The sequence below is a fragment of the Callospermophilus lateralis genome, chromosome 13 (assembly GCF_048772815.1).
Source record: "Callospermophilus lateralis isolate mCalLat2 chromosome 13, mCalLat2.hap1, whole genome shotgun sequence".
Classification (NCBI taxonomy): domain Eukaryota; kingdom Metazoa; phylum Chordata; class Mammalia; order Rodentia; family Sciuridae; genus Callospermophilus; species Callospermophilus lateralis.
The window spans coordinates 80,553,997-80,564,371 of record NC_135317.1 but is presented as its reverse complement, the minus strand read 5'-3'; the positions used below and the strand labels follow the sequence as shown (position 1 = coordinate 80,564,371).

The 10,375-nt window shown below is 47.9% G+C and overlaps 1 protein-coding gene across 2 annotated transcripts in view; it reads right to left on the bottom strand.

Annotated features, from left to right (window-relative positions):
* The window catches only part of Tmem9 (transmembrane protein 9), a 16,828-nt gene extending 8,873 nt beyond the window's left edge, over positions 1-7,955 (bottom strand). Inside the window, exons 1-4 of one of the 2 annotated variants that reach the window (XM_076873114.1) lie at positions 7,919-7,955; positions 7,341-7,442; positions 6,245-6,336; positions 1,265-1,373 (exon numbers count right to left, since the gene is read on the bottom strand). In XM_076873114.1, the coding sequence (XP_076729229.1) occupies positions 1,265-1,373; positions 6,245-6,336; positions 7,341-7,406 (267 nt within the window). In that variant the 5' untranslated portion in view covers positions 7,407-7,442; positions 7,919-7,955. Of the gene's footprint in view, positions 1-1,264; positions 1,374-6,244; positions 6,337-7,340; positions 7,443-7,650; positions 7,853-7,918 lie in introns of those variants that run through there. The other variant, XM_076873115.1, reaches the window with a different exon arrangement.
* Positions 7,956-10,375: the final 2,420 nt, after the last annotated feature.

The following is a 10,375-nucleotide window of genomic DNA, read 5'->3' as shown; positions in this document are numbered from 1 at the left end:
AGGAACAGCCCCTGCCACAGACTGACCAGGTCTGTCCTAAGCTGAGGGAGCCCCACAGCAGGGAACTCTGGAGGTATAAAGATACTTCTACCCTCAGGTAGAGGGTTAGGCAGTGGTGTCCTCGCAGCATGAGGTCCCTTTCTTGCCAAATAGGAGAGGCAACATCTGGCTCTGAAATAAAAGTCTCAGGCATCTGGTTCCCAGTAAGTGAGGCCCACTGGAGCAAGTTCAGAGACAGAAAGGGGAAGCTCCAGGAGAGGAGTACAAAAGGTGTGTGGCCTGGATGACTGGACAGGGCGACAGCTACTTTCTCCTTACAAAACAGGAAGAGGCTGTGGCTCCCTGAAGCAAGTAGAGGGGGTTGAAGACCACTCCCACTCCAACATGCCTCAAAAGTAGGAGGTTGAGGGAGGACTCTGCAATGTCTTTAAACTCATGAGAGTTATTTTCTGATGCTATCTAGAATTGTCATGTAAAGCTTCAAAAAGGAAAGGTGACTTCATGGCCTCTATGAGATGGGATCTGGTCAAGTCCTACCTGGTGGCAGAGGAATGTGGTATCCTTCCTCATTCTCTATGGTGGCACAGGTGAAGTCTACCACTTTTTTCCTGAATTCACCCAAATGATTACTGAAAACAGGGCTCAGGAAAAAACAAAAAAGCCCAGGTTCTGGTACTGGCACCCGGCACCCAGCACTGGCCACAGATCTAAGGTTTTATTAGAGGAGGCTGGCGTGACTTTGGAAGTCTGATGAGACCCTAAGCTCTGAGAAGGCAGCTTTACTCCCAGCATGGTGTATGGGGCCCAGAACACAGCAGACATCCAAAAAAGATGTACTGAACAAGCGGTGACTCACGCCTGTAATCCTAGCAGCTCAGGAGGCTGAGGCAGGAGGATCATAAGTTCACAATAAGGATCAGCCTCATTAAAAAAGGGCTGGGGATATGGCTCAGTCATTATTATTATTTTTTTTAAGAAATGAATTAAATAAATGGAAGCAAGAGGAAGAATAAAACTGGAAAGAATGGAAGGAGTAGGGGAGACTCCAGCTGCTCTCCCAGGACACTCTCATCTGTCATTGTGTGGGAGCCACTGGAAAGATGTCGGAGAGGAGAGCCAGCTCCAAAGATGTGCGAAGTGAGACCCTGTGTCTGTATGAGGGCCCAGAAGCCAGTCCCACTCGCCACTTGGAATGTTCCAGAATAAAGCAAAAACTATGCACATAGAACAGTTAGGGGCAGGGCTCCCCGGGCCCCGGAGGTACCTTGATGGTGGTGGTGCTGCGCTCCTCGTACTTGCACTCACACAGCAGGCAGTAGGCCTCCACATCGTGGCCGGGCACAGGCATGGGCTCCACCACGTGCAGGCAGTTGCTGGAACACAGACAGGGTGGTAAGGTGGGGCCGTGGGAAGCCCCCACAGTCCCAGGGCAGGAGGCAGGCAGCTAGCGGAACTGAGGGATAAGGTGGGCATAGGTGAAGGGTGCTCTCAGGGAGGGCAGAGGGCTTACAAAGGGCCAGGCTGGCAGAAGCCCCTTCCCAGTCCCTAGCCTCATGGGCCCCACCATCAGGGCCAGTTATCCAAATTGTACCTTCAGCACCAGCAACAAAACCCATCATTGTTCCCCAATGCTCTGCCCAGCTGCCCTCTCCTCCCATGCTATGCTGTCCCTGGTGGCTTCATCATTTGTCCAAAGGCTTCTACTCCGAAGTTGATGTTTCTTAGATTAGGATCTCTAACCAGGCCCCGGATCCTCTAAACTGGACAATATTGCCAACAATCAGAGGATTTGCTGTTTAGTGTCCCAGAGGGGCCATACACTCCACACTCAGCCTGTGTACTCTTTGCCCCTAGGTCCCCAGGCCTCCATGCTGGCTCTGTGGTCTGTTTCCAGTGGCAGAGAGGATAGCTCTAGCATTCACCCTGCTGACCAAATCATGCCCCCTGAATCACCTTCAACAACATTTTTGCCCCCACCCATAAGTTCACCAAATGCCAGCAATTTTACTTCCTTAAAAATTCCTAAAATCATGGAATAAAGAAAGAAAAAATAAATAATAAAAAACAAAAAAAGAAAGAATAGAAAAAACTTTTTCCACTCTCTCCCAGTGCTGTGTCCCAGCTGAGGCCCTCATCATCATGCCCTTGGACAATTGCCCAGCCTCCCTACTGCTCTCCTACCTCTAGTTTGGCCTTGCCCGATACTACCTTGACAGGGCAGCTGAGTGACTGTACCAAAATGGAACTCCTGTCAAGTCAGCTTTCAACCAGTCAATGCCTCCATAGCAAGGGCTGACAAAACTGTCCCACCAGTCCTGGTCCCCTCACCTGCCCAGCTGCCCATGCCACTCCCAGACCCATTCCCCACCCTCCAGCCAGCTGACCTGCTGGACTCTTCTCTGTGCAGCCACATCCCACACCTCCACCAGGAACGCAAAGCTCTGCCTATCTCCTCTTCCACTCTGCTTCAGCTAAAAGGTCCGAATTCTGTCCCCAGTCAGTTCCCCATCTCAACCATGAACCTGGCCACACCACCCTGTCTTCACTTGTACTGTCTTGCCCAGTGGACATGAAGTCCCTTAGAAGAAGGGTCACATCTTACTCATCTCCATACTCCCTGTGTGCTGGCCATGGTGCTGGCCAGAGCAAGGCTGTGATCAAGTGACTGCCAGATGTATATATGTGCCACCTAGTGTCACCTAGCAGTGATCCTCAATGAATAGGGGTCGGGGTGCTAAGATTACAGGCCTGAAACTGAGGAAGGAGGCTCAGGACAGCAAGGTGGCAGCACTTCATCAAGATGGAAAGGCGGGGACCCCAGTCCAGATCCTGGGCCCCAACATCCTGGCAGCTGACTCAGCCTGGGTGGGGCCTGTGCCTGTGCTGGGCTCTGCACCTAGCCTCTTGTTTCTAGCCTTCCCTGGATCAGCAGGTTTCTGACTTTCTTGGTTCATAGACCAAGGTGAACAAGCAAAAGGCCCCACAGAAACATTACTACCACTAGGGAAAAATCAAACAAAACCTGCAGAGGATCACAGAAGTGGGCCAGGCATCAGCCTGCAATAGGCGCCTGGGCCTGGGCTCAACTCTGACTCTGCCACTAAGTGTCTGCCCTGGACTGTCCTTTCCTCTGTGAGAGGCCATGATTGTACCAGGTGACATTTAAAAGGCTCTTCCAGCTGTGAAGAAGTCCTGCAACAGTCAAGCAGAGTCCTGAAAAGGGCAGAGCTGACCTCTGGGCTCTTAGCTGGGTTTCTGACAGAGGCACCAAGGGTGTGCAATGGGAAGATCCTGTGTTGAAATAACAGTGGCACAAGTTATCTAAATCTCTGATGATCCCAGTTCCATCCTTGGGTAGTAGCTACCACTGAAACTATTCCCTGGTGTAGGAATTGGTCTCCCAGTTGTATCAAAAGGCACCCTCTAGGCCCTGCACACTGTCTCTGGGAGGAGCTAAGGGACAAGGCCAGTTTCAATTGTTCCTCATTCCATTCCTGGCAATGCTGACTTTTCTGTACCATCTAGTCTCTACAAGCCACTTAAGGACAAGATCCTTTATTTTCCTCAGCTATGTGGAATTCTGGGTTTGGAAAGCTGCTCTGGTGCTACAGGAGGATCTGTGGGTTTCCCACCAGGGCAGCAGGAAGGGCCAACCTGTGCCCTTCACTTTGGGATCCTATTGCCCAAGAAAGCAGGCTGTAAGTGAATAAGAGGAATGGTAATAAGAAACAGAATTTTTCTTTTGTGGTACTAGGGACTGAACCCAGGGCACTCTACTACTGAGCTACATCCCAGCCTTTCATTTTTTGTTTTGAGACAAGGTCTTACTGAATTGTCCAGGCTGGCTTGAACCTGTGATCCACCTGCCTCAGCTTCCTGAGTAGCTGGATTACATATATGTGCCACCAGGAGCTGAAATATTTCTGTCTTCTCTGGCTTTCCTGGCAATCAGTAAAACCAAAATCTTTTCTTGCTCTCCTAAGGGTCTCTGCTGGCTTTTTGTGATTAATAATAAGAGATTTCATGGACTGGTCAAGGGATATTAAGGATAGAAGGTAAAAGAAAAAGACAGACTGGATTTAATTTTTCTGCTCGTCTACTTATTCCATAATTGTGGGTAATTTATTTACTCCCTCTAGGCCTCAGTTTCCTCATTTACAATGGAGAATAAAACTCTATTATACTTTCAAACTGTGGCTTTTTGGGTAGCATAGGAAACACTATGCAGGAAGGGGTAGGTGTGGTTGACAGACCTCTCAACCAGAGCAATTTTGATTTTATGGTTCACACATTTGGTGTCTCCATAACAGATTTTTTTGGAGAAGGCTGTATTTTAACATGTCCAAAAAGCAATGAACTAGCCAGCCTATTATGTTCCTTCCTGCTCTGGGACTCTCTCTGTAACTCATCTTGCCAGACACACCAACAGGGCAATACTGATGGGCTTTGGGCTTTTTGATATGCATGTGATTTTAGACTCTCAACACTAGATGGCAGAATACCAGCAACACAGGAATACTCGTGGCTTGACCATTAAATCAAGGACTGAGCTCTGAAGGTTCTGGCTTTACTCTGCACAATCAAGAGGAGGGGGCAAGCACTCTTTCTGCGGAGATAAAGGTAGCACCGGAATGAAAATGTGGCAGACAATCCCACAAAACCAAATGCCAAATGTTTTCTCTGATATAAGGAGGCTAATTCTAGTGGGGATTAGACAAACTCTAGATAGGGCAAAGGGAAGGGAGGGTAGGGGGAGAGGGCATAGGGGTAAAAAAGATGGTGGAATGAGATGGACATCATTACCCTAAGTACATGTATGAAGACACAGATGGTGTGACTATACTTTATATACAACCAGAGATATGAAAAATTGTGCTCTAAATGTATAATATGAAGTATAATGCACCCTGCTGTCATATAAAACAATTTAGAATAAAAAATAAGTTTAAAAAAAAAAAGAAAATGTGGCAGAGACCTGAAGACCCAATCAAAGTGATCCCCAATTCTAGCCCTAGCACTGAGGTCTAGGATCAATGTCAAGACCCCAGCCAATCCCTAAGAGGCTCCAAGCAAGAGTTTGATGATTTCCAAACAGAGCCAATGTTGCTGAGTCCTAGAATCCTATACAGGCCCCATCTGATATTATCCCCCCCACAATGACCTCACCCTGTGTCTACACAGATAGCTCCAAGGATAGGGTTTCCCAGTCCTGAACCACCTAGATTAGTAACGTTCCTTTATCGTGTTCACGTCTATTCCCTGAAGCTTTCATCCACTAGTCCCAATTCTATACCAAGAAACCAGAGAGTACCTACTTGGTCCCCATATGTCCCACCTCCTACAGCATGCCAGCCCTTCTCCCAGTCTTGGTCAGCCATAGAGTACCCCTGGTTCTCTCCTCTTCAGGTTAACTCTAGTCCCTTATACCATTCCTTCTAGAACAGTGAGCTGAAAATTCCTTTCACCAAGTTGGTGTTCTTTACCTGTATGAATTCTTGGTTATTTCTCTATTTATTTACTTGTTTATTTTTGGTACTAGGGATTGAACCCAGGGGTGCTTTACCACTGAGCTACATTCCCAGTCCTTTGTTTTATTTTGTATTTTGAGACAGGGTCTTGCTAAGGTGTTTAGGGCCATGATAGACTGCTTAAGCTGGTTTCAAACTTGCAATCCTCCTGCCTCAGCCTCCTAAGCTGCTAGAATTTCAAGAGTGCACTGCTGTGCCCAGAATTATTTCTGTCTTTAAAAAAAAACAAAAACAAAAAACTGAGGCAGCAAGAAGCAAATTCAAGATTCTAGAAGTATAATTTAAATTCTTTCTTTGAACCTCAGCCTATGCAATAATAAAAATGGAACAATACCCTTCTTATTTACTTTAGAAAATAGCTATGAGACCAGCACAGAGTAACACAAGTAAGAGAGTTTTGCAAAAGCATTGAACATTGCACAACATGTGGCCATAATATCTCTCTCCCAACTTCCCTATCATTTTGCATATATCAAGAAAGATCCAAAATAAAAGCAAAACAACAAAATCTAGTCCTCTAGCCAGGAACCCCTCAGATAAAATGCAAGACACTTGGGTCCTGTTTCCAACTGGTTATAGACAAAGACATTCCTTTGTAAGGCTCTCCATAGAAACAGGAGCAAGTTCATTCGTCAGGAAGTCCACGAACCCTAGTAAACACCCATAGGTGTAGTAATGGTGTAGCAGCCAAGGGCCAGTCCATGGAGGTGCCTTACCAGTCCTTCTGAGACACATTCTGGTTGTAAATGTGCCCACTGATGTTTCTATAAGGTGGACAGATGCATTTGCACCGGATATCTTCAGAACTCTGGAAGAGAAAACAAGTATCGGAAGGCAGGACACTTGCTTGGGTTCAGATTCTAGCAAACCTGCCAAAGTTTAGTTTCCTGTTCTTCAATGTAACTATCCATATGCTTGAGTTCAGCAAGGACTGCTTCTGTATTAAGGATGCAATATCACAGCATCCTCAAGACAGAAATTGTCCAGCCAGCAAAAGAGACCCAGAAAGTAGCTGAGGTTGCCATTCCCTAACTGGGGTGTGTGTTCAGGGGACAGCAAACCAAGTGACTGTTCTGTACCCTGAAACCCACACTATGTATGTACTTCTGTCCAATAGGCTGGGTGGCCAGCCTCTTCCCCTAATCCCATCTCCAACCTCCAAGGTTAAGAATGGGGGAAAGAAAAGGGTTCACGTGGGAATACTCAAACAACCTCTCTGAAAGTTCTTCCCTCTGGGATAGGTAAAAGACAGCACCACATATATTTTCACTCTAATTAGGAATTCCCTGGAGGGCACAAAAGCAAACCTGACTAAACCTTATTTCAAAGTCTTAGGGATCACTGGAATCTCAAGATTCCACAGCCTCACACCAAACCCAACTGGGGGTCCTCTACCCCTAAGGAATGGGAGTTATCTCAGGAATCTATCACTTTGTGAGGGTTCCCCTTATAAAAGAAACTTCCATCTGTACAGGACTTTACATTCAGCATTTTTATATCCTTATGCGATTTGATTCTCCCTGAGTAAATATAACCACTACTATTTTACCCAGGACAAAAGTAAGGATAATTTCCCCAAACTTGCTGGAATTCCAGCACGGGTCCTTCTGATCCAGAAGCTTTCTCGGTGCACTGTCCTCCCCTCTCCCCTCATCCTTTCACCCTTAGTGAAGAACTGCAGCTTTGGCCTGAGGGGACACCCCAACTACGATCCATAGAAGTGAGGGGCAGGGCTCCTGTAGCAGCCACCTCTGGAGAAACCCTGTGGGCGGGGTTGTAGTGCACGAGATGCTGCAGGTTCACCTCCCTCACCTTGTTGGCTTGAGCTGGGGGCACCAGCAAACCCCCGACCAAGACCACCAAAGACAGAAGCTTCATGCTTATCAGGCTTGCCGAACCAGCAAGACCGGACACCTGAAAAAAAAGATACGATGGACTCGGGAAGTGACCACACCACAGCCAGCAGTTCTGCCCCTAACCATCTCGCCAGGACACCTGAATGGGGCTGGAGACTGGGCTCCAGGATTCCAAGGCCTCTTACGCCCAGTCGCCAAACGCGGCTTTCCCCCTGTACGCAACACTCCGGCTCTCCACTGGCCACCTGGTGTGTCAGGCAACAGACCTCCTGAGGATACAGCCCTCGGGAGCCCCGGATGCTCCGTCAAGGCCGGGCTCTGACTCCGCGTCGCGACCCACCGCCCTCCGCCATCTCCGCCTCCGCCGCCCCGGCAGCTCAGGCCCGATTGGAACTCCGGGTGTAAAGTCTGGGAGCCCGGATCCGGCGGCGAAAGCCAGTGCCCTCGGCGCTCAGGAATTTGGGGCCGGGTTGGGACTCCCCCAGAGCCCCCAGTAAATCCCCACACCCCTCCCCCAACGCCGCATCCACAAACCTGCAAGCCCGCCGCAGCCGCTCCAGACCTAGTGGCCCCGCCCCTGCCCAGTTTCTATTGGCTGCCGGAGCAGCCGCTCAGCCCAGCCTCGCTATCACCAAGGTAACAAGACCCACCTTCGCCTCGGTTTGGAGACTCCAGCTCCTGGGAGAGACTTGCATTTCTCAAACTAGCCAGGAAAGGGAACGTCGGGCTTCCGTACTAGAAACCGGAAAGGGTCTTGTTTTTACGTGGTCCGTAGAAGTCTTTCCCCTAATCGCTTCTTGTGTTATACCACTCAGATGGCTGTTTTAAAGAGAAAGCACGTTATAAACTATACCTATAAACTAGCAATAACAGTAATGATGAAGAGATTAAAAGGCCGGGCGCGATGGCCAGGCGCCTGTAATCCCAGAGTCTTCAAAGGCTGAGGCAGGAGGATCATTGCAGGTTTGAGGCCAGCCTTAGCCTCAAAAAAAAAAAAAAAAAAAAAAAAAATTTAAAAAGTGCTAGAGATGTAGCTCAGTGGTAAAGCGCCCCTGGAGTCAATCCCCAATTTAAAAAAAAAAAAAAAAGATTTAAGGGGCTTTGTCCACAGTCATAAACTGGAAATGTTTTTTAGGAATCTAAAAATATGGGTATGCTAGGGAGGACATTCGCAGCACCAGCTCCTCCCTCTACACATAGACAGACAAACAGCTGCACCTGAGAGTAGAAAATGTGAGGCAGGGGCAGGGGCAGCACCCTCAGCCTAGTCCCCTCTCCTCCATGCAAGTTCTAGCCCTGGCAAATTGGGGCAAGGTGTGCAAGGACAGGCTTCAGGAGTGGAGGTGGGAGTCCCAGGCTGCTGAAGGGCAAATATGAAGGAAAGAAGAGTCCAGGGCACCAGACCTGGTGTGAGGTGGCCAGGCTTCTGTTCTGGCTCTTCCGGTAAGTAGCTATGTTACACTGAAAAGACACCACCCCACTCCTCTGGGTTTCAGCATTTTTAGCTGTTGACAAGCTGTTTGCATTCTAAGATTCCCTTCACCTTTGATACCTTGGAATTTTTAAAGGGTGGATCAATATGGTTCACACTCGAGGAGCAACCATGTGGGCAGCAAGTTAATATAGAAAGTGATGTGTCATAGAAGAGCAAGTATTATTTTGAGCACTATTGTGCCAGGCACTGAGCTAGGTGCTAGGGATGTAAATCGTACCCATGTTGTCATGGAACTTGAAGTTTATTAAAAATTGAATTGTAATGACAACCAACAATTATAGTTCAAGGTGGAAAAACCTTTGCTGGGGGAGACTGCGGAGGCAGGTGAGAAACCTAGATCAAAGGCCAGGGAGCCCTGGGTGGTGGGCTTGAGTGGGTGAAGGGCTACATAAATTGGGCCAGTGTGGTGGGCAGAATAGTGCCTCCCCCAAAAATGTCCACATGCTAATTCCTGGTACCTGTGAATATGTCATATTATGTAGCAAAAAGGGACTCTGCAGGTGTGATTAAATGAAGGTTCTTGGTATGGAGAGAGTGTCTTGGACCATCCGGATGGGCCCAGTATAACCAGATGAGTCCTTAAAAGAGGAATTTTTATGACCATTGAATCAGGGTGATAGAAGCTGATAAAGGCAAGGAAATCGATTCTTCCTAGAATTTTTTAAAGCTTTGCAGACAACTTGATTTTAGTTCAGTTTCAGTTGTGTTAGACTTAGGACCTACAAAGTAATAAGATCATAAATTTGTATCACTTAAGTCACAAGATTTGTGATAATTTGTTATAAGCAGCAAAAGGAAATTAATAGTCAGGACGAGTGGGTGAGACTTGGGATAGATTCCAGGAGCAGGGTGATGGTGAGGAGGGCATGCTAGAGGAAGACGACCTATGAAGTGCAGAGCTGGCTCTGGGGAAGTGCATGTAGAAAAAGAGCAAATGGCTCAGCTTGGCTTCAACCAGGGCAAATGAATGAGAGGGCAGGAAGATAGGCCAAACCTGCCTGACTTCAGGATCAGAATGTGAGCCAGGAAGTGGGCAGGAGCCACTGGCTTGGAGCTCCTGACAGGTTGGGGACAGGTAACCCTGGGAATGTACTCTCTCCAGCACAGGAGACAGGCCCAAATGGAGCTTTGGGACATTCTGTCCTTTCCTCTAAGAACTATTAATCTTCATCCTGCCACTCACAAGTTTTAAGACTGAGAGTTTTAAGACTGAGATCAAAACCCATTCCCCTGGCCTGTACCAGCTTTTACTCAGCAATCCCAACTTTGACCTTGTAAGGCCAGGTCTTGGCATCCATACCAGAACTGAGGGTTTGGCTTCCTATTCACTCCCTGCCACCACTCCTGATGCTCCTGGTCAGCTGTCATCACCCCCAAACTGTGCTTGCTTTCCTGGAACCAACTATATACTCCTGCTTTCCTGCTAATGCCCAGCAAACCTTATCTGTTCCGTGTTGCATAGCCTTTCACTCCTAGGAAATGATGAACTTCCTAAG